This window comes from Echinops telfairi, unplaced genomic scaffold, assembly GCF_000313985.2.
Source record: "Echinops telfairi isolate 266 unplaced genomic scaffold, ASM31398v2 ScPeMD7_9;HRSCAF=40, whole genome shotgun sequence".
Classification (NCBI taxonomy): domain Eukaryota; kingdom Metazoa; phylum Chordata; class Mammalia; order Afrosoricida; family Tenrecidae; genus Echinops; species Echinops telfairi.
In genome coordinates, this window is record NW_022103906.1 from 99,072,358 (window position 1) to 99,096,920 (window position 24,563).

Below are 24,563 nucleotides of genomic sequence, written 5' to 3' on the forward strand. Positions count from 1 at the left end.
TTCCCTGGGGACCTTGCCGCCCCATTCCCTTGCTCTTCTCTTGCACCCCCTTAGTGTTTTGTCTTGGAGTGGCAGGATCAGTTTGGGCGCAATTCCCACACTGTGCCTCTGGTGTTGTCCCCTGTAGGGCTATGGGTCAGTGAGGGGCGTCATGGCTCATAGTGGGGCCGGCCATGTGGTCCTCTCTGTGGACTGGCTTCTCTAATTGGGAACATCGTCCACACGGCCTGGTGGGCCAGGATGTGCTCCACTCTCCCCCTTCATCTACTCCCCTGTGCTCCGATCAGATATGTCCCTCTCCCGGGACATTAAATTGAAGACTGTAGCTCAGTGGCTGAATTCCTTGTATGGAATTCTGTTTTGTACAATAATGTAGTTTCTAACCGCCATTAGTTACCAGCTAGTTGGTCATGAGACGGTCATTATCATTACCAGCAATATAGTTTGTGAGATCTGCCTTTTCTTAGACTGGCATTGATTGATACTTGGTACTATTGACTGGTGTGAACGCTGTGGTGATTGCACTGGAGGTGTGCTTTAATACCGTGTGGCTCAGGGTATGGTGCTATATGGCACAGAGGGTTATATTCTGTTAGTCCCAGGTCTCAGTAGTCTTGAGTCTCAGCTTTACAATGGAAGCTATTCTGGTATGTCATGACTAATGCTTCAGTGCTCTAACAACATGCACTGAATGTCTGCTGTACATGCCACATTCGGTGTCAGTGTCATGGAGAAAAGCAGAGAAGGAGTGAACTCTGCCCCACCCGTGGGGAAAGCCTAACCACCCTGCCTGCCGTGTGATGAGAAATGTCATCGGAGGTGAAACGGAGGTGCAGGTAGCACGTACTGTAAGTCTCGTGGGGCCTGCAAGCCTGTCTAGACGCTGCCTCTGGCTGTCAACCCGATTCCCAGCAAAGCCCCTCCCTCTCCCCTCTTGGACCTGTTCCAATAACCTCTTGTCCATCCTGAAGCAAAACTGCCTTTTCAAGGTCACTCCCATGCCATGGAATTACCTTTGTGTTTCAAAATCCAGCGGACAGTTCTTAGTTTTCACCTTATTTGACCCATTAGCAGCATTTGGCAAGATGATGACCACTCCCCGTGTCTTGAAATCCTTTCTTTATTTGGCTTTTGTAAGGCCACAGATGCCCCGTTTCCTTCTAGGACATTGATGGCTTTTCCTCCTCTCCGTTTACCCATGGTTTTTGTGGGGTTTTGCTGGCTCAGTCTTTTTTCTATGTATACCAGCTTTCCTGATGATCCCACCGACCCTCCAAGTCCTACATACCACTGAGATGCCCAAGACTCTCCAGTGGGTGTAGCCATCCAGTGTCCCCTTGGACATCTAATCATGTCTGATATCTTTCTCAAACTCAGCATCTCCCAAACTTACTCCACCCATAGTCTTCCTGTTCTCAGTTAATTCAACATTTTTTCCTACCTCTTTGTGCAGACGATTTTGACCTCTTTATTTTATATACCAGCTGACTCCAGTCTGTTGGCTGACTCCACAGCAGTTAACAATGTTCAGACTAATCAGACCATTCTCGCCATTTCTGGGGAACTATCTTTATCCAAGGAGACCTGGTGGTACAGTGGTTACAGATTGAACTGTGATCCGCAGGGTTAGCAGTTCAAAACCACCAGCCGCTTTTTGGGAGAAAGACGAGGCTTTCTACTCTCATTAACAGTTACAGGCTTGAAAACTCACAAAGACACTTCTACCCTATCCTAAAGGGCCACGGTGAGTCCACACCGACTCGATGGCAGTGAATTGAGTGCCTTCCTCTGCCTCCGTGTTGTCTCCCTCCCCTGCATTGACATTGCAGTGCCTCTGACAGGTCTCCCTTCCTCTGTCCTCACCGCCTCCCTCTGTGTGGCAGCTACAGGGATCCTTGGAACATTGAAGTCCGCATGGTACTTCTCTGTTCAGAACTTTGTAATGTGTTTCTATCTCACTCAAATAAAAGCCGCTCCTACAATCAGTTACAACTCTCCACCCCTGTGCCGCTCTGACTTCATCTCCCTCCCCCACCTCTGGTGCTGTCACTGCTGTTGCTTGAACATTCGGGCTACTGTGTCCTATGCGCCTCTCTGCACTCCGTGCTGCTTTTTCCTGTGATGCCTGAGAAGTCTTTGCACATGCGAGTAAAGAGTTTTCTTACCTGCGGTAATTCTTTCCTTAAATGTTAGCACTTTTCAGTGACGTGCTCCCTTGCTGCCTTATCCGCGGCTCTGTCTCTGGCACACCGACCTCTGTGCTCGGAGTCGCTGTGCTCCAGGCCTCACCGCCCAACCCATCTCAGCATTTCCTGTGTTCCTGCCTGTCTGCCCCCTCTGTGCAATGCCACACGGGCTGGGGTGTTTATTGTCATTTCCTCAGCACCCTGAACAATGCTGGGCGTTGTTGAAAGAATCAGAGAAATAAACTGTTAGGCCGTGTTAACTAGAGAAACAAATGCAGGGACACTCATCCATGCATAAGAAAGAGTGTTACATCAAGCAGCATCCCAGGCCAGTCCAGCTAAGTCTGAGAGTAGTCCTCAAGTCCCTCTTCCGACCCCCACAGCCACCATGCACTGATGGAGAACGCGGGGAGATCCCAGGCCAGTGCGTGCAGAGTGCGTGCATCCAAGCTGTGTGGAAACAGCAGGGCACTGCCAGCTCTCAGGGTCAGGGACAGACTCACAGCAAACAGGCAGGTGAAGGAGGAGAGAGAGAGGGAGAATCTGAGTTTCCCCTCGTTATAAGAAGGCCACACTTCCAAGGGGCCATCATCAGGTTGTGACTTGATTGACAGGTTGGATTTCACCCCTACATTTTAGTACATATTCAAGTTGACATAAAATCGTCTCACTACCATACAAATGACGTGAGACTGAGACTGAATAAGCATGAAGGCGCAAACATCCTAAGCAGAAGGAACTGCATGTTCAAGTGCTCTGAGATGAGACTGTGAGCCAGGGGTCCTCAAACTACATCCGCAGGCCACATGCGGCCTGCGGAGGATATTTATCCAGGCTGCTGGGTGTTTTTGCCCCTTTTTGTTTTTCACTTCAAAATAAGATATGTGCAGTGTGCATAGGAATTCATAGTTTTTTTAAAAACTATAGTCCCGTCCTCCAATGAGTCTGAGGGACAGTGAACTGGTCCCCTGTTTAAAAAGTTTGAGGACCCCTGGTGAACAGTTGAAGACCAGTGTGGTTGGAGTTTGGGAACAATTGGGAGGAAGGGAGCTTATTGGTCTTTACTGTCATCAAGTGAAGCAAAGCAGACTCGGGGGGCAAGAGAAACAAAGGGATTTACTGTCTGCACAAGACAAGGCACAGACAGGGTGGGCTCCCCAGACTGTAGAGAGCCGGTCTTTTGGCCCCTTATGTTCCCAGGATTGTGACTTCTTGCCCTTCCCGGCTCTGACCTGACACTGCACAATGTCGACCCAGCTGCGGAGTCATGTTTTCTCAGCGGTTCTCTAGATGCACCTTTTGATTTTAAAGTGTGTCCTTTTATGGTTGGAAGGACAGTTGGTCAGCTAATGTGTTCCTTTCTGGGAATTCTTCGTGTCTGATCACGGGCAGCATCTAGACAGATTTTGGCACATAGTATGTTCCGAGAGGTTTTTGGCTATGTCTGTGGTAAGAACCATGCATAAGGCCATGGCAGACCTCACGTACACACGGCACTGCTTTGGAATGAAACTGAATGGGGTCTAACCCTTATAGGCTTTACAGTGTAACACTGGATTTTGGAAGCCAGGTACATACTAGACTTCAGTTTATAGTGTACATTTAAGGCCAAGACTTGAAGTTAATTATTCATGTGTGTGAATGTACTCAGTGTTGAACACAGTAGTACTTTACTCTTCTATTAATTTTAAGATGTCTTGTTTCCCTTTAAAGGACGATTGCTGAGAGCCAATCAGATTAGTTTCAACTGGGATCGCCTTGCTAGCTGGATCAATCTTACTGAACAGTGGCCGTACCGCACGTCATGGCTCATTTTATATTTGGAAGAGACTGAAGGTGTTCCAGACCAAATGACGTTAAAAACCATTTATGAAAGGTATTTTATTTGACCTACTTAATTTTATATTTAGATTGAACTTTTGGAAAATGTAATGCATATAAACAAAATGAATATGAACAAAATAGAGAGTTCCAAAGCAAGTGAATCGTTCTATTATTTTCCATGAAAGTTTTGGAGTTGTATTAGCATATATATATATAATGTGTAAAATTTGCAGCTTTACTTGTTCATAATCTTTCAATCTGCAAACTGTATACTAAGCATGCTTAATTACTAGTTATTTGTATTGGCTATATATATTTAAACATATGAAATACAAACATTAAAACATTACTGTGTATTTCCATTTTATTTCTTATTCTAAAGTGCTTTTGTATATTAAAAGGTACATTTTCCAAATCATTTGTGCAGGTGTTTCTCACAGTTTACTCTCTGCAAGATTCTAGAAACTGAACACTGGCTGGGGTGAAAAAAAAAATTGTGTTTGCATTAAACAGTAAAGGAATTATTCTTTTATAGTAAAACATTTTGAAGTACGTTTTTTAAAAGTTGGTTTTCATCAAAGACATGCAGTTAGGACTCAGTAAACTACAGTTTTAAGAGTTAGCAGTTTTTGTCAAATTCACAAAGTTGTAGGACCCTTTTGTATCTTCTGAAGATTTTATTGCTACTCTAAATAAGCTATCTTGGAAAAAGGACAATTCAAAGAACCTCTACAGTTTTATAAAACTGAAACAACTCTTTGAAAAATATAGATGAGATACTAAAGCTTCATCTAGAAAAACTTAAGATTGCAATTTTTCTTCCTTTACAGTATTCTCAGCATGTGGTTTTCTTTAGTTTCCAGCCCTCATTTTTCATTTCCATCTTTCGTGTAATGTCTTTGAGATAAATAACAGGTTTTGAAGCTTAATCATTTTTTAAATCTGAAGTAGAGACTTAAAAAGTGCTTCAAATGACTTGTGATATAAACATAATAGTTTACTTACTATTTAGTGCAAATAAAACATTGCTGGCTGCATTACTTTACAAAGGTTGTGCACTTCTTGTTTTTGCTGTGTGTAGTTTACCCTAAGCTACATCAGTCATTGCATTTGTGAGCTGCACCAAGTGCGCGTTCCAGCAGATGGCAGTGGGACATGCTCAGCACAGGCTGGGATTGCCCCTGCTCTTTGGCTTTTCAGAATTAACCTTGTTACAAGATAAGTGATTGGTTTCTTCCTTGGTCGTGCATTACAGTGGTATTTTATCCCATCAGTACATCAGAACACAGGTGCTGTGTAATCACGAATGCATGCTAGATAGGAATAGTCATAAAGACTGTCATCTTAACTTTTAAAATTTTAGTTGCATAATTGTATTTCATACCTCTCTAATGGGTTATATTTCTCACATGGGATATTTATACATCAAAGCCCTATTTAACAGAAACAGGTAGTATTTTATACTTGTTCTCCCTGTGAATATTTTGTTGATATGTGTGTCTGTGTGAAAATACATAAGAGAAAAGATTAAGACTTCGTTTAGGAACTTGAATTAAACTTGAAGGTCGATAGTTTTATCAGCTAAGGTGAAGGAGTGCCTTAGTTACGTATGAAATAGTTTGAGGTTGAGACCTGGTGATATATATAGAGAGTTATGTGCTGGCTGCTAACTGCAAGGTCAGCAGTTCTAAATCACACCCCCCCCCCCCCCTTGTGAGGGAGCAAGACGAGGCAGTTTGTTCCTGTAAAGATTTATGGCCTCGGAAACTCTTTGGAGCTGTTCTTCTCTGCCCTTCTATGAATTGGAATTGACTAGTGGCTGGGGTCTTGGAGTCTTAAGATCTGTCTAAATTGATGTTGTTTGTAGAGTACTGCATTTGGTTTGAAGAACCTTGAAAATCTGGAAACAGGGATGCTACTTGCCATTTAGGTGACTCTGGTGTGACAAGACCTGTGTTCCAGAATAGAACGTCCCCAGAGGATTTTCTTAGACAGTAATTTTCATGGAAGCAGACAGCTAGGCCTTTATTTGAGGCTGATGCTAGGTGGGTTCAGACTTCCAACCTGTAAATTAGCACGAAGCATAAACCATTTGTTCCATCTAGAGGCCTTTACCTAGTGTTGATTAACAAATGTCTTCCTCTCTAACCTTTTCTCTCATGGCGATTGTAGAGTACATGTCTCTTGCCATGCTAATACTTTTAGTTAATGATGTCATTTGAATGAGGACATCTAAGACCTGTAGTTTACAATGCACTCGTTATTTTTGTAACCACACACATCAGGTTTATTGGAAAATCATTATGCATGTATACATTCAAAGGGAAACACAACAATAATGACAAATAGTTGCTGTTCAGTTTTGACTCACAGCAACCCCGTAGTTAGAGTCGTGCTGGCTGTTCTCTCAGTTTGTGGCTTGTTTCCCCATACTTTTTGGTCAAGGCTTTTGATTCAAAGGTGTTTTCATTTTTATGGGGTCCCGTTTATTTATTTAGTCTTTTCTTGTTTGCTCTTGTTACTATATTAGATAATCCTGTTGTTGGAAACTAGGATAATAGGCTTTATAATGGCTGACATTTTTGGAAGTAGGTAGCCAGGCCACTTTCTTTTCAGGCACCCCTGGGTAGATTTGAACCTCTGAACTTTATGTTAGCAGCTGGACATGTTCGCTGTTTGCATCACCTGGGGATCCCACACGTACACTTGGCCCTATGGAGAAAGCCCAGCATACTGCTGTCAAGTTCCCACTCCTAGAGCCAAACCAAGCTCACTGCCAGGGCGCTCATTGCACCTCACAGCGACCCTCTAGGTCAAGGTAGAAGTGTCCCCGTGGCTTTCTGAGATTATAATGCTTTACGGGAGTAGAAAGCCTCATCTGTCTCTCACAAAGTGGTGACCTTGTGGTTAACAGCCCCCTGAGTAATCAACTCTGCCATCAGGGCCCTGCCACTCTTGTGACCGTATTAGCAACAGAGTAGCACTGCACCCTGGGTGTCCCAGCTATAATCTTTATAGTTGTAGGCCTCCACAGCTTTCTCTCAGAGCCACAGGGCGGCTCCACTGCTGATCCTCTGGGTCGCAGCTGAGCGCTTGAACCACGAAGCCCCTGGGCTCTCTTAAACCCTGCAGTGCTTCCGGTGGCATGGGGAAGCGCGGAGGAGAGATGCTTTCTCTCACTCCTCTTCCTCCTGAGAGGCTGGTGAGGGTGCTGAATCAGAGTCTGCGGGTTGAAGCCACAGCTGCTCCACACAGTGAGGCTTTCTTCTCCCACAAACCGTCTGGGAACCCACAAGGACAGTTCTACCCTGACCTGTAGGCTCCCCGTGAATCGAATCGCAGTGGACATGATGGTACTGAGTTTCTGTTTCCTCCTCCTCTTCCTCTTGCTCCTTCCTCCCCTCGCTCTTGACCCTAATGTTAAAATCAGCCAAAGAAACAAAACGTGGCTTTTAATTTACCATTGATAATTACTTCAAATGAGAAAATAAGCCCAGAGTCATATTTATTAGTTTTCCTTTCTAGAATGGTAACAGGAAGACCAGATATCAAAAAGCTGAGCAGCCATTTGAATCTCACTGTAGATTTGATAGTTTGAATATAGCATGATGCCCTGAGACCTTACCTCTTCATTTCTTAGAGATGCCGTGAGGTTTAGGTTTCTCTGGATGTTTTGTTTATTTTCTGCAGTTCAGTTTTTTTCATGTAACGTGTTTAGTGTGAGTATTTACTGTGGGTTAGGCTTTTTTAATTGTTACTTGTGTTTTTGCTTCCTGCTGGGGCTGGCCAAGGAAGTGGGGTTTTCATGGAAGCAAAGTTAAAAGCACTTCATATGCCCTTGCTGAACTTAACATTTTTTTAAACTACAAATTTTATTTGGAAATACTTTGAAATGTACCCAAAAGTTACAAGAATTAGAATAGTGCAGGGTGATATAAAAAAACCACCGCCATCTAGTGGACTCTGTCTCATAGCAGTCCTATGTTGCATTTCTAAGGCTGCTGTACAAGAGCAGGACAGCCTCTTCTTTCTCCTGCAGAGTGGCTGGGGGAAGCTTGTGTTCACTTCCCACCCAACAGCTCCACCAGGGCTGCAGATACAGCTCTTGTTACATTGTACTCCACTAGCTGTGTCATTTGCCCTCATGATGATCCCTGTACCTGCAAGACACACACACACACCACACATTTTTTGTTAAGTAGTAGAAGAGAAATTACACGTGATGCAGAATATTGCCCTTCAATAATTAAGTGTTGAATAACATGTTCTGTTTGAGGATAAAACACACGTTTAGAACAAAATTGATAGCTCAATGCAGAAATGTCCTGGAAGCCATGTCTGACCTCCTGTGGCTAGATAGCAGGGAAGGAGACTCCACCTCCAAGTGAGGTCTTCAAAAATGCCTCCAGGCTGCTTTCCTGTGCCACAGCCCTCTCTGTCTCTGCTGGGCTCTCAAATCCATTCAGTGGCCACGTAGAATTCAGGGACAATATTCACCATTAGGGGGTTTATTAGGGAAGTGAATCAATTACAAGTCAGTATCAAAATGTTCATGATGTAGTTCTGTAGTCTGCAGCATCTTGTCTCAGTCAGCCTGTCTCTGGTCTTCAGTCTCTCAGTCACATGGTCCCTTTGGCTGATGAATAGCCAAAGAACACGCCACTCTGCAAGCCAGACCCACACCCGAGGGACAGCGTTACTTATGCTGTGGGCTGGGCAGCCCGCCTTCCATCTCATGGGCTAGTGCTACCACTGCTGTTCTAGGCAGCGTGTCAGACACGTGCGCTCATGGCTCTGCCTTCTGGGTGGGCATGAGAGCCTCACTTGCTTCTGCACCAAACAACGTGGTCCTGCGCTGAGGGGAAACCCTTTGGCTGGAGCGGTAACCGCCCCGCACACCAGTTTTGCTGTTGTTGAAGTTGTATTAGAGCAGTTTATTCTGTTCAAGTGCACACAGAATATAGAATGCCGACGTTGGTATTGCTTATTTCTTCAGGCAAACTGTAGGCGTCAGGAGCAATGTGACATCTGTTTGCCCTTCCGCCAACCCATGGATTTTGAGTTCAGCATCGGCCGGCCTGCCATCCACGAGCGTGTTGGGTTTGGCATGGTTTGGGGATGCTTGTCTTTGGTTTTTAATCATTATGTTTGAGTGTGCTCCCGTGGGGGAAAGGTTTGGGAAGGTTCTTGTTTGGAAACCCCACGGAGCACTTCTCTGTCCTACTGGGGCCCTGGAGTCAGACTCCTCTCTGTGGCTGTGGGTTTGGCCTGGTGTGTGGGACAGAGACATGGACGATTTTGTAGCTGCAACAAGGGGGTGGGGGAGACAACAGTATCAGCAGAATTTGAGACTGCATTGGAAAGTAGCTCCAAAAAGTAGAGTCCGATGATGAGGAATGAGGACTATAGGAAAATAATGTGTTGTTCTGTGTTAGAGCTGTTTAGATACATTGTTTCTAGATAACCACAGTTGTTCTTTGATGTCCTTGCTTGTCATTTGGATAATAAAAAAATTATTTACAGCAGACAGAAAGCAGCAGGATATAATTGATATTCATTTATTTTATTAAAGAACTCTGATTTAGTAAAAACAATCAGAAAATAGTATTTTTAACGCTAGTAGTAAAATTTATTTTTTTGTCCATAAAAAGCCTCATTTATTTTATAGCAATTTGATGACACATCTGCTTGCTTTATTCTGCTGAAAAAGAAAATTTTGGTTCTTGGTGTTTGGAAAAATTGCTTTGTTAAATTATTTTCTAAATTGTTCAACTTTTAACAAATGACATTTGATACTAGCACTGGAAAGCAATTTTAGCTAATTAAGTAGATCCCTCTATAAACCATTGGAACATTAAGATGACATACTGTTCATTCAAGATTGTTTTAATTGGTACAATTATTGTAATTTTGTTGCAATTATGTGTTGAGCTAAAAGCCTTTGTCTGGATCATTTGAAAGGGTTTTTTTTTGTTGTTGTTAACATACATTTAGTAAAAAGAAAAAGGAGTAAAATAAAAACTGAAGATAAAGATATTCTCTACTTTTTATTATAGCATTTTAGGCCATTGGAATATTTTCATTTAAAACTTTATATTTCTGGTATTTTTAGTAAACTTGTGAGCAGTGGTAGGAGCTTTTTAAAAGATCAGTGTATGCACTTCCAGGAAGACCCTGGCTGCCATTTCGGTTAGACGGCTCAGACACCATTTCTTAGGCTGGCTGGCCAGACAATGGTGCTTGTGGAAGGGGCTATATGCACAGTGGAAATAGCTTGTTGCTGACTGAACTCTGTTGACATCTAATATACAGCCTTTATTCAGATTTAAAACTTTTGAATGGCTAAAGCAATGGGATTCCTGTGCTTAGACACTTTCCATAACAAGGGGTAATCTTTCTCCTATTGGGCCCTGCTGTTGGGCCCACCTTCCGCAGTGGGATGGGACTGTTTCTCTGCACTTCTGGCCTCCCTGGCCCTCACCAGCCACTTTGCCTTGGCCTCAGCTATTAACCCCTGCCACCCACCCCACGGGCTTTTTATTTTTCCTGTACCACGTCAGTTGTAGATTTGAATCACTTTAAAAATTAACCACCAATTACTTTAGATCATAAGTGAAGAAGGGGTCTCATGGCCTTTGCACCGATAATTTTCCTCATAATTTAGGTCTTGCGATACTGGAAATAGTGCATTGTGCCAGTGTTTCGTGCCTGCTGTTTTGGTTGAGTTTTTCTTTTGCATGGAGTTTAGTGTTTAAATGGAATTATTCTCTCCTTTCCTGCGGTATTGGGGTGGGCATCTTTCAGAATGTGTTAAATTGTAGTCTTGTCTGTAGTTACTGCGTCTTTCTTTATTCCTCAAACACACTTGCCTTAGTGTACATTTAAACATTTTATTCTGATGTTTAAGATTTCTAGCTTAGTCTGTTAAGAGGAGCAGTTGGGTTTGCTCCCTTTGCAGGGGTTTAAGGCCCCCCCCCCCCCAATAGAAGAGACCATATCAGGCTCGTGCTGGGGGGGAGGTTATAGTCTCTAAAATGGAAATCCCTTAGATAAAGATAAATCCCAGGTTTATTTTCAAATGTAAGGTGAAGAGTAATCCTGCAGACCAAGAACAAAGAGGCCTGTCATCAGGTATAATCTTGACAGTTACATATATGTTTCCAGTTTTGCGATGTTTCTGCTGTTTGTGAAAATTAACAAAAGCAGGTCTGATCTGCAGGTACATCAAAATAAACTAAAACCAAGATTCTATCCTTTTATTTATCTTTAGGGATCTAGATTTGTTAATTTTTTCCATGGAAATGAATGGGGGCAAGGACATTTTAAAATGTATTTGCTTTATTTAAACTTTTTAAAAAAACATTTTATTGGGGACTCATATAACTCTTATCACAATCCATACATATATCCATTATGTCAAGCACATTTGTACATTTGTTGCCATCATCATTCTCAAAGCATTTGCTTTCTACTTGAGCCCTTGGTATCAGCTTCTCATTCCCCCCCTCCTTTCCCATCCCCCTCCCTCATGAACCCTTGATAATTTATAAATTATTATTATTTTGTCATATTTTACACTGCCAGACGTCTCCCATTACCCACTTTTCTGTTTTCAATCCCCCAGGGAGGAGGTTATATGTAGATCCTTCTAATCGGTTCCCCCTTTCTACCCCACCTTTTCTCCACCCTCCTGGTATCACCACTCTCACCACTGGTAACAAAAAATTATATCAATGGGCGCCCACCTTCCCGATATGATCACTGAAGACAAATGGGTGAATAAGCAAATGTGGTAAAGAAAGCTGATGGTGCCCGGCTATCAGAAGATATAGCATCTGGGGTCTTAAAGGCTTGAAGATAAACAAGCGGCCATCTAGCTCAGAAGCAACAAAGCCCACATGGAAGAAGCACTTTTTAAAATTTTTATGTAGATTGATAATTGTGTGGTCATTGCTGCCAGATGAGTAGTAGCAATGCCAAAGGTGGGGGAGAACTGGGAAAAGTGTAAGTGATTCATTGGTTTGGAAATCGCCCCTGAGTTCCTCTGCCGGCTCAGCCTCAGTTCTAGGAGGCGGGCTGTGGCTCCCTCCATACAGAGTATAGCCCCCACCTCTGAGGAGCTTACATTTCTCAGGGAGTGAGGAGACCGTAAATGGTATATACCAGGGCTTTCAGAAAGTCTGTGGGAAATAAAATAAAAAAGAATGAAATTTTCTATGAATTGTGGAAGCCCTCTCCTATAATGAGTAGGCATGCCATATGTTAAAACGTGACAAACAGCCCAGAAAAACTAAGAGCGGAGGAAAGGGTAGGTTCCACCTGACATGAGGCCATCAGGAAAGTCTACACTGAGAAGGTGAGAGAACTGTGCGGTGGAAGGATCCAGGCAGAGAGACCCGAAGGGCACAGACCATGGAGCAGGTGTGTGGCTGGAGGATGGGTCATCTTTGAGGGAGGGCAGGTAGGAGACAAGGTCAGAGCAGAGGGCGTTCCAGTTATGTATGACTTCCTGAGGATCACTGCTGTCAATGTGAGGGCTTTTACTTGAGTCACACGGACATCCATTGCAGGGTCTTGGAGAAATTCTGTTCACAACCTCTGTGCTTTGAAGGGCTGATTAGAGTGTATCCGTAGTGTAAGGTGGCCTGAGTTTGGGATCCTGATTGATCTAAGAAAACCTGTTTGGGGATAAGTGTGAACCTCAGTGATAATGTTAGGGTGAGCGGAAAGTTGTGCAAAAATGAGGAATGGCCCCTGCAGTGGAGAGGAAATCAGTGATGAGAGAATGGCGAGCACATAGTGACTCTGTGTATCAAAGTGCGTGAAGACATGGCCTTTTCCTCCAGAGCCTTCTTGCTCTGTGCCAACCGGCTTCGGCACGGTCGTCAGAGGTTTCCATTCTCTCCGTTTCCCTTTGGGTAAGGTGACCAGACGTCCTGCTTTTGGCGGGACAGTTCAGACTTTTAACAATTTTTCCCGCGTCCCACAGTGTTTTTAAAAAGTCCCGATTTTTGGAAAGAATGCACGACAAGCTAGGGTATACGGTTTTCGGCTGCCATGTGGCTATTTCGCCAGGATATGAGTTTTATCAATGGTGCCCCGCTTTTGTCCTGCTTTACCAATGTTAAAATCTGGCCACCTTACCTTTGTGTCTTCCCTGCTTTGTTTCTTGTTTTTAAAGGTCATTTCCTTTTCTAAGAAAGCCAGTCTCCTAGAACAGTGCCTGACACATACGGAGGAACCCAACGAGTATTTTCTGAATACACGGATAACTTTTAAGCTTTATCCTGGTCGTTTCTTCTTTAACGTTACTTCATTTTTTTAATAAACTTATTTAGCCTACTTTTTAAACCATTTAAAATATCCTCTTTTTTTTCTTGTACTTGTCAGCTGTAATGTTTGAACCCCAGCTTGTTGACCAGTGAAAGATGACTAATAAGATGCTATTAATATGAAGAAGATACTGCACATGTGTAGGTAGATGCCGTAGGCAGAAGAACAACAGAGTTGCTGTGGAGAGCCCTGTTGTTCGGTGCCCTCGCGGTGGCTCTGACTCATGGCCACCCTGTGCACAACACGAGGAAACCCGGCCGGCCTGCCCCATCCTCACCGTGGTTCACTGATGCAGCCACGGTGCCCATCGTCGTGGTGAGGGCGTCCCTCTTTTGCTCCCCCTTCGCTTTACCAAAGCAGGACGACCTCCAGAGACTCCATGAGACCAGATCTTGCCGTCTTTGCCTCGAAGGAGCACTCGGGCGATACTTCCTCCCAGGCAGATTTGTCTTTTGAGCAGCCCATGGTCTGTTCAGTACTCTTCCCCAGCCCCATAATTCAAATGCATCGACTCTTCTCCAGTCTTCCTTATTCAGTGTCCAACTTTCACATGCATATGAGGCAATGGAAAATGTCATGGCTTGTGCTAGGCGCACCTTAAGTCCTCAAAGTAACATCCTTGCTTTTCAGTACTCTAAAGAGGTCTCATGCAGCAGATTTATCTAATGCAGTATGTCTTTTGATATCTTGGCTGCTGCTTCCATGAGCAGTGATTGTGGATTCAAGTAAGGCAAAATATTTGACAATTTCAATCTGTTCTCTATCATAATGTTACCTATTGGTGCAGTAGTGTGGATCCAAGCAAGACAAAACCCGAGTAGAGTGATAACTAATTTGATTTATGGTTAGCATAAAATGGAATCAAGGTTTGGGGGTATTGAAAATGTTAGGTTGTTAGGTGCTGTTAGCTCTGATTCATGGAGACCTCCTGTATAACCAAATGAGATGGTGCCCGGCCCCGCACGCCCTCACAGTCCTTCCTGTGTGTGAGCCTACTGTAACTCCTGTCGGTGCTCATCCATCTCCTTGAGAGTCCGGCTCCTCTTGGTTGCTGGCCTTCTTTACCAAGCTTCATTTCCTCCTCTACTGACTGGTTCTTCCTCAAGGTGGGTCCAAAGTAAGTGAGACAAAATCCCGCCATCCCAATTTCTCAGAAGCATTCTGGTTGTACTTTTTTTTTTTTTTTAAGGATCATTTTATTGGGGGCTCTTACAGCTCTTATAACATTCCATACATCAATTGTATCAAGCATATGTGTACATATGATGCCATCATCAGTTGCAAACCATTTATTTTCTACTTGAGCGCTTGGTATCAGCTACTCTTTCCTCCCTCCCTCCCACCCTTGTGACTCCTTGATAAATTAAAAATTATTATTTTCATATCTTTAAAAAATCATTTTATTTGGGGGCTCGTATAACTCTTATCACAATCCATCCATCCATCCATCCATTGTGTCAAGCACATTTGTACATTTGTCGCCATCATTTTCAAAACATGTTCTTTCTACTTGAGCCTTTGGTATCAGCTTCTCATATTTTTCCTCTCCCCTCCCCTCCCGTCCTTCACTCATGAATCCTTGATAATTTATAAATTATTATTATTTTTTCATGTATTCACCCATGTTTCTGTTGTTCATCCCCCTTCGGGTGTGTGTGTGTTGTTATCCGTCGATCAGTCCCCCCACTCTCCCCCTAATCTCTTGGTATTGCTACTGTCATATCTGTTCCTGAGGGATTTATCTGACCTTGATTCCGTGTGTTGTGAGTTCTTATCTGGACCAGTGCATATGCTCTGGTCAAGGCAAGACTGGGGTTATGATAGTGGGGTGTGAGGAAGCCTCAAAGTACCAGAGGAATATTGTGTGCTTCATCAACGCTATACTGCGCCCTGGTTAACTCATCCCTGCCTTGTGACCTTTCTGTGAGGGGATGTCCTGTTGTCTACAGATGGGTTTTGGGTCTCTGCTCCAACGCCCTTCATTCTCAATAATATGTTTTTGTTTGTTATGGGTCTTCTAATGCCTGTGACCAGGTCATATGGGTCTCCTTCCTAGTGAAACTTCTTTTCAGTTCTTTTGCCCACTTCCTCTGGGGGTTAACTGTTTTCCTCTTTTTACAGCCCAGGGGTGTATTGTAGATTTTAATAATAAGCCCTTTGTCTGATGTGTCATTGCTAAAAATCCTCTCCCACTCTGTGGGTTGTCTTGTTACTTTCTTGGTGAAGTCTTTCGATGCACACAGGTGTTTTATCCTTAGGAAATCCCACGTGTTGTTTTCAGGCTCACCTGTGTGTGTGTGTGTGTGTGTGTGTGTGTGTGTACCCTTCCCTATTCCATTCCCTGAGCCAAGGTTCTTAGGTTTATCCCAATTCCTTCATTGATGGTCCTGATAGTTTGGGGTTTACTTCTAGGTCTGTGATCCACCTTGAGTTTGCTCTTGTGCATGGGGTGAGGTAAACATCTTGTTTCATTTTCCTACAGGTAGATATCCATTATTTGCAGCACCACTTGTTAAAGAGGGCATCCGCCTCCCACTTGATGCTTTTTGGGCCCTTGTTGAAGATCAGTTGTCTATATGCTGATGGTTTTATTTCTGGGGTTTCTGTTCTTTTCCATTGGTCTGATTATCTGTCATTATACCAGTACCACGCTGTTTGACCACTGTGGCTGTATAGTAGGTGTTCAAGTCAGGTAAAACAAGCCCTCCAACTTGGTCCTTCTTCTTGAGGAGTTCTCTATTAATTCTAGGCTTCTTCCCTCTTCATATGAAATTGGTGGTCAGTTTTTCCAATTCTTTGAGGAAGGTTGTTGGTATTTCAGTTGGGTTAGCGTTAAACTTATATAGTGCCTTGGGTAAGATTGACGTCTGTACTACATTGAGTCTTCCTATCCACGAGCATGGCATATTCTTCCATTTGTGGAGGTCACGTTTGGTTTTCTGTCTTGGGTTCTGTAGTTTTCCTTGTGTCCGTCTTTTGTTTTTTTGGTTAGATATATCCCTAGACATTTCAATTTGTTCTTGGCTATTGTGACGGGTACTGCCTTCTTGCTCTCCTCTTTGGTGGTCTTGTCCGATATATCTATATATAGGAAAGCAATAGACTTCTGTTCGTTGATCTTGTATCCCACCACTTTTCTGTGTTCCTCTATCACTGCCGGTACTCGTGTTGTGGAGCTTTTGGGGCCTTTCAATGTGTACAATCATGTGGTCTGCAAATAGCAGTTGTTTCACCTCCTCCTCTCCGAGACAGACGCCGTTAATGCCTCTGGCTGCACTTCGTTGAGGCAGAGTTGCCTGTTCTGGTGGGTTCATATTTTCTGACAGCACAAATTGAATCTATTCGTCACTCTTCCTTTTTCGTTGGTCAGCATTCTAGTTACCGAAACCAAGTTTACCTGGAGTCTCCTACATCATTACTGTGGCTCTCCAGCCTCATCGCATTCCCATTCCCTCCTTCTCTGCACCTTTCCACTGTGTTCTTCGGCATCTGCCCCTCTCTTTGCCATGTTCTTTCAGTCCCAGTGTAAAGTAAAGGCTACTACTTCAGGGAACTCTGTCACCAGGACACGCTCCCCATGTTTCATCAGGCTGTATTCATGATTTGTTGTTTTGTTGAGTGCTCTTGAGTCGTTCCCCCTCATAGGACAGACTAGAACTGCCCGGAAGGTTTCCGAAGTTGTCATCGATGGGAGCAGGTTGCCTGCCTTTGCGCCTGTGGCGTGGCCGGTGGGTTCACACTGTCAGCCTCTTGGTTAGCAGCTGACTATTTTAACAACACTCAGAGCCTCTAGGGCTTGGAATCCAGTAGGTATGGATCTAATACGCATCTCCTGAACTACACTTCCAGCTTCACAGACTAACTTGCATAAGCATTGCCAAATTCTGTGCTTCTACTAGTGCACGTTTCTGAGAGAAGAAACTATATAGCATTTGGATCAAGAAAGTGTGGGTTGTGTGAGGACAGTAAATGATAAAGGAAAAAATTCCACTCAGATGAACACTTCCTTCGTGTGGCTAGAATGCGTCTTAGGGTCCCCGTGCGGGGGGCGTGGGGAGTCTCAGTCTCAGGATACCTGGGTTGCACGGCGATTGCCTTGGTCAGCTCACAGCGGTCCCTGCCCTCTGTCAGGGGAGAGGACAATCAGAGTGATGCTGCCTGTGTCTCCTTGCAGCTAGAGGTAGGCTGTGTGTCTGCAGCTTCTGTGTGTCTCTCTGTGACCCTTCTTGAGAGCCGAGTGCGGTGGGCTTGCTTCATGCCAGCGTGTCGTGAGGCAGGCCCCTGGTCATTCTCTCGGGGTCTTCCCATCAGCCGGTGTTAGTGCGGCTTGTAACGCTGTGTGACTGACGTTGGCTCCATTTTTACTATGCCAGACATTGTGTTCACTCGTAGTCTTTTGTGTGTGGTGCTCTCGTAATAAGCAGTCATAGCTGGTAATAGTTGATCCCCAATATGGGCTCGACCTAGATTCTCTCACTGAGAATAACCGAGGAGGGAAAGAGAGGGAGGGAGTCAAGTTCAGGTCCCTGGGTGACGCACATGTGGGGAAGAAAGGCCTGGCTATCGGGCTCCCAGGAGGATGAGAGCTACGGAAGCCCCCTGGAGCAGATTCCTGTAACTCACGGGCCTGCCGAGCACAGGCATCAATGGCAACAGGCTTTCATTTGTCATGTCTTTAACTAAGATCACACAACCGGAGCCCTGGCTTCACAATGAGGCCGACCGTCTGCGGGCCGCAGGCAGACATCACTGAGCTAAATCCTCCTTTTCATACCCACATGGGTTTTCTTCTGCTTCAAGTGGTGTGTCCAGGAGTGACTAGAATAATAACCATGCATCAGTAGGGCAGCACAACTGAGAACTACCTACTTTTAAAAACGGAAACTTCTACCAACTCATGTAAAACCCCAAATAGAACCAAGTTCTTGGGGTCTAATTATATTTAGTAACTTCAGTTGCTTCGTATGGAAGACTTCAGGAAACCGTTTCTGATAGCTAGCATTTACAGAGCTGGGCATCTGTCTCTAAGCTTTTATCTCACTTCCCATGTGCACTAAATGGCTGTAATTTCCCCCCTATAGGCTGCTATTTCAATAGCTTTTCTCTTACTTTTAATAGGGTAAGTTGATTTCAAAAAATATTTTTCAGCATTAATCTTAAACAATTTCCAGCGTTTTATACTAATGCAGAACGGCGAATCCTAGTTGTGCATTGCTACCGTCTGTGCTCAGAAACCTAGGAATGTTATCTAGAGCTCTTTGAAACCACAAATTCAATTCCTCTGTTGTTGTGGTTGTGAGGTGCCATTGAGTCAGTTCCAACCCACGGTGACCCAGTACACAACAGAACAAAACACTGCCCGGCCCCGCATGTCCACATTTTTATATGTCAAATGGAAACTCAACATTACGTATAAGGTCACAGTCCCCGGGTGGCTCAAAGGATTTGCACTCAGCTGCTAACATACATACAGGTTGGCAGGTGAACCTGCCCCGTGGTGCCATGGAAGACAGGCCTGGTGATCTGATTCCATCAAGATCACAGCCCTGTGGACAGATGGACTCCACCCATGCTCATCTGGTCTGTGCCACCCAAACCACAGGCACGCCCCTATAGTTAGGACCAGCAGTAATATGCATGCACACAGTGGCCACCACCCTGGTGGCATCGTGCTTAGCTGCGACCCACACGATCGGCAGTTCGAAACCACCAGCCCTGTGGGAGAAAGACTGGGCTTTCTACTCTCGCAGACAGCCACGGTCTTGAAAACCCACAGGGGGTTGCTGTGAGTCAGCATCGACACAATAGCAGAATTGGTTTTTTGGTTTGGTGAAGAGTTAGTCTCACTAAACTCATGGGGCAGCTCTACCCTGTTCTGTAGGGTCGATAGGAGTTCTGCAAAGACTAGACGGCAGTGAGTTTGGTTTGAGTTTTAAAGTGCGGGTAACCAGTTTTTCTCCCCGAGCTTACTTGTTTTTTAAATAAAAGTTGGTCATTTCATAATTTTAAATCAAAGTATTCTTAAGAGTTTAAAACCCCATTATGAGGTGACCTTTGTTAGCAATATCTAAGAAGTCCACAAGATGGGAGTGTTTCCCTAGAAGCATTATTAACACTTTTGGGTACAGAGCTGAGGTCTAGTTCATTTTGCTTTCTCTTGTTCACAGCAGAAAAGTCATACAAAATCAGTTCCATGCATATTTGAAACTCCAAGGTTGACTTGCCGTTTCTGTTTTTGTGTAAAACTGGCCTTTACAAGATCTTTGTTAGCACTGAGAATTATGATCACAGGCAAATGATTGAATATCTGATCGTGTAGTTTTTATTACGCTCAGTAGTACCTTTTTTCTCCTAAATAAAATATAAAAAACAGATGTGTTTTCTTGTTGTTTGTTTATTTTTAAAATGTGGTCTTTTTACAAGTTTATTTTATATTTTAAAATGTCAAACTTAGTGTTTTGTAATAATTTCACACTTGGGTTTGATTCTGACTAAACAGACAACTCGCTGTGTGGAGGGTCGCGCCTCTGCACTCGGACCCCACGCTCTGAGGTTACTCAGTGGCAGGAAGTACACTGACATCTTTGGTCACATGGAGGGCCTCATCAACAGTATTAGCTTTGGCTACAATAGCTGTAAACATTTTAGCTCATTTCTATCTGAATATTTTAAACTATATCAGAGGATTAACTCTTAAAGGCAAAACAATGAGTTTGGCCTTTTAATGCTAGCTGCCCTGGTGGTACAGTGATTATGAGGTGGGATGTGATCCGAATGGTTGGCAGTTTGAAACTACCAACAGCTATAAGGGAGAAAGACTGGTTTTTGTAATTATGTAAACCAGTGGTTCTCAGCCTTCCTCATGCTGTGAACCTCTCATACAGGCCCTCATGTGGTGGTGACCTCCAACCATAACATTATTTTCATTGCTACTTCATAACTGTAATTTTGCTACTGTTATGAATCGTAGTGTAATTAGCTGACATGCAGGATGTGATTTCATTGTTACAAATTGAGCATAATGAAAGCATAGTGATTAATCACAAAACAATATGTAATTATATATGGTGAAATACTGACTTTTAATAAAAAATAAATGAAATGTCTTGAAGCATGGTGTAGCATGGGTAACAGTCTTCATACCAGGTACTTGTATGTGGGCATGTCTGCATGTGGAAGGACCTTCCTGGAGACGATGGAGGAACAGTGTCTTGGTTCCTAAGACCATAGGAAATGTGTGTTTTCCGATGGTCTTAGACTTAGACGACCCCTATGAAAGGGTCGTTCAACCCCCAAAGGGTTTTCAACCCACAAGTTGAGAACCGCTGATGTAAACAGTTACAGTTTTGGACACTCACAGGGGGTCACTATGAGTCAGCAACGTTAACTTGATGGCAGTGATTTTAGGGGAGGTGTGCATTTCCTTACTGAGTGAGTTAGTGGTGAATTATTGTCTCTTCTCACTCTTTATTGAAGTCTAGTCTCATCACCCTTGCTTGAAATTGTTGTTTTGTTATCTGACTTCCTATTACTTAATCACTTGCATGTTAGTATCTGGGTAGGGATTATACTATATGTAGAACAGTGTTTTTCAGACTTTTTCTCCTTAGTGGAAACCTCTTTGCAAATGAAATCTGACTCAGAAACCAGAATAAAGAGCAACATTATTATAAATTGATTCAAATCTATAACAATTGCTAACAAATACAGTTGGTGGTAAAAAGAACTGTTATAAAGAATATCAAAGTTGAAAAAGCTATCAAAGTTGGGAAGCTTAGTATAATCTTGCATCAGTTTCAAACACATCTTCAGTTCTCTGTTTAGTTTTGGTTGTGTAGTTTTAAGAAAGTCCTTATAGGTATGTGGGAATGCCACCAAATTTTAAATTTACTCTGTTGTGGCAAGATGTTTCCAATTAATCTGATTGAGAAAGGCAAAAAAGAAAACGTTAACTGGTAATTTTGTTCCTTCGTTAAATCTCCAATACTATCCTCAAGTTGCTCACATTTCTTAAAATTCTTTGAAGCATTCTACTGTGCTTCAATGACTGGGTCTTATAGCGATCTACCGTATCCCATTAAAGGTCAGATATTTTTTACCAACTTACCCAGTGGCCGTGTATTTTTTTGGCTGTTAGGGTTTTTTTTGCATTAAACCATAGATGGGTTTACATGTCATCAACTTTTTATCATATTTCTTTATAACTTTCAGGTTTTGAATATAAAATGTCTCACTTTATGAAATAATATTTTGCAATGTATGTGGAACATTATTTTATGAACTGTAATTTTCATGAAATTATAAACTTCTTGTAAAAATAATCAACATAATCCATATTACTTTGAAAAACAGTAAAAATAAATACAGTATATCAAACAAAAAATACATTCTTTGTTCCCCAGTGTTCATTTGTTGAGATATGTTCCTTTGTTATACAATGTACTATTGTTACTGTGCTCTACAACTGTGCAGATATCATCCCTGAGACACTGCAAAGTTATCTCCTCGCCCTTTGGTTTGATTACTTTTGGAGATCTTATCCTAAACAGTTACAATTATTTCATATATTGTAGTTAGCATAGGACCTCTATATAAACAAAGGTTCCTAGTACTTTTTTTTAATGTGTGGTACTTTGTTTAACGTTTTTCTCTGTGAAGCGGTACCTTACAAAATTCGCAAATATACCTGGTTTCACTTCTTATTCCATGGGCAGCGCAAACTCCACGGGCTCTAGTAGGAAATTTCTTTTTTCATTGCTTGAAATGAACACAGGGTCGTGCTGTGTCCTGTCCCCTGACGGCCTTCCTGGAGGGTCTGTACGGGGTGCTCTCCCAGCTCTACTGGGGCTGGGCTGGACGTGGCTCTCTCTGGTTCTGGAGAGCCTTCATTTTCATCGTCGGTAATCCAGTACTCTGCCCCTGAAAGGAGAAACTGCTTGTACGTCACTTTTTTCTCTGCATTCAGGGCACTGTGAATCCTATAACTATCGAAAAGCCCACAGTTTATGAGATAAAGGACGACTTTTTTTGTCCTTTTGTTTTCCTTAGAATAGGATAATACGAGAGGTACGGATCTGCACAATCAGCTCCCTTCATGTGGGCATTATATTGATGTGTACGCAGGGGTTTCGATCTAGCCTCTCCAGTTCTTCTGGTTCTAATAGGGTGCCTGGTCGGCTATGGCCCTCTTGCTTCACCCATCCTGAATTTGTTGTAGGGCTAAATGTTTCTTCCTTGTTGCTGGACAGAAGTTTCCTTATTTAATATTGCTGGGGCCCTTTTCTTTCCTTTTTTTGGTCTTTGGTGTGCTTCCCAGTGTACAAAGCACAGAAGGGGCCGATGCATAGACCCAATCATTGATGTAATGGCTTGTCGGGGAAACGGGCCGGGAAGGAAGGTTGAGGGGAATTGGGAAGCAAATGGTGAACACGAAGGAGGGAAGATGTACTGGATCGGATTGTGGTGGTGCCCATACAACTCCTTTTAAACATAATTGAAATGTCGAAGTGGATGACTGGTGAATTTTATCGCAACAAAACTATTCGGGAGGTGGTGGAGAAATGGCTCACACAATTGTACAAGTAGTTTAGTCCAAACTGGTTCAAGGCCTCAGGTCAGATGTAAGCTGAAGGCTTCTCCTGGCTCCCGTAGCTGCCTGAGCTGAGCAACAGGAAGCAGGGAGACCGCACACTGGTGGATGCCAAGCTGAATGAATGAGAGGTCAGCTGACTAAATCCCAGGCAGTATACTGATGGCTCCTGGGAGATAGCATGACACCGGCGGACCAGATGCAGGACCCAGATCCTGCAAAAGGGACCTAGCTTCTGCACACAGGACATCTATAGTAAGAGTAGGCCCCACCCTAAGAACCCTGCCCTCAGCCTTGTAACAATGCTGTGACCAGAGTAAGGATGTGTCTTCTCCCCATAACGGCTTGGCTGCTTCACAGAAGATCCCATCATGTAGTTCACAGCATCATGCTACGTCATGTCCTGGGAGAATCCTGCCCACCCAAGTTGACATAAAACGAACCCTCACAAAACAGATACTGCACTAAGGCAGTTGGGGTATAGAAGTGTACCTGGCGGCATAAATCTGTGACCAGTGAAGTGATGTCTTAAATTTAAGAGAGAGAGAGAAAAAAGTTTATGCGTAAGGTTAAAAAGAAGTTTTATTTCAGGTCGCCAGAAAGCTGAAACAGAAGCCAGGGTGTTTGATCTTTATCAGGGTGTCTGTGTGTAGTATATACCAGCATTCCTTCGATGGACCATTCTGGTCACCATGTCAGCTGGGAAGAGTCCTGCTCTCCCACTGACTTGATGGCACGATGGCGGGGCAGTTGTTTAACCTCAATTTTCTTATTTCAAAAATGGAAATCATACTCATTAGTATGTCTTGAGATATAAATTTGATAAGCTAGGTAAAGCCTTTGAGACAGGAGATGAGAGGTAGTAGATATTCAACAAATACCCCTCCTCCTTTTTTTTTTTTTTAGTTTTTTTAAAAACATTTATTTTTTAATCATTTTATTAGGGGCTCATACAACTCTTATCACAATCCATACACACATCAATTATGTAAAGCACATTTGTACATTCATTGCCCTCATTCTCAAAACATCCACTCTCCACCCAAGCCCCTGGCATCAGCTCCTCATTTTTTCTCTTCCCTCCCTGCTCACCCCTCCCTCATGAACCCTTGATAATTTATAAATTATTATTTTGTCATATCTTACACTTTCCAATTTCTCCCTTCACCCACTTTTCTGTTTTCTGTCCCCCAGGGAGGAGGTTATATGTAGATCCTTGTAATCGGTTCCCCTTTTCCAACCCACCCTCCCGGTATTACCACTCACACCACTGGTCCTGAAGGAATCATCTGTCCTGGATTCCCTGTGTTTCCAATGCCTATCTGTACCAGTGTACATGCTCTGGTCTAGCCAGATTTGTAAGGTATAATTGGGATCATGATGGTGGGGAGGAAGCATTTAGGAACTAGAGGAAAGTTGTATGTTTCATTGTTGCTACATCCCATGCTGACTGGCTCGTCTCCTCCCTGACACCCTCTGTAAGGGGATGTCCAGTTGCCTACAAATGGGCTTTGGGTCTCCACTCCGCACTACCCCCTCATTCACAATGATATGACTTTTTGTTCTGATGATGCCTGATACCTGATCCCTTCAACACCTTGTGATCGCACAGGCTGGTGTGCTTCTTCCAT

The 24,563-nt window shown here is 43.4% G+C and overlaps 1 protein-coding gene across 6 annotated transcripts in view; it reads left to right on the top strand.

Moving 5' to 3' along the window:
• KIDINS220 (kinase D interacting substrate 220) overlaps positions 1 to 24,563 on the top strand; it is a 111,892-nt gene that overhangs the window by 50,864 nt on the left and 36,465 nt on the right. For all 6 annotated transcript variants that reach the window (XM_030884552.2, XM_030884553.2, XM_030884555.2 and 3 more), the window contains exon 21: positions 3,900 to 4,062. In XM_030884552.2, the coding sequence (XP_030740412.1) occupies positions 3,900 to 4,062 (163 nt within the window). The remainder of the gene's footprint in view (positions 1 to 3,899; positions 4,063 to 24,563) is intronic.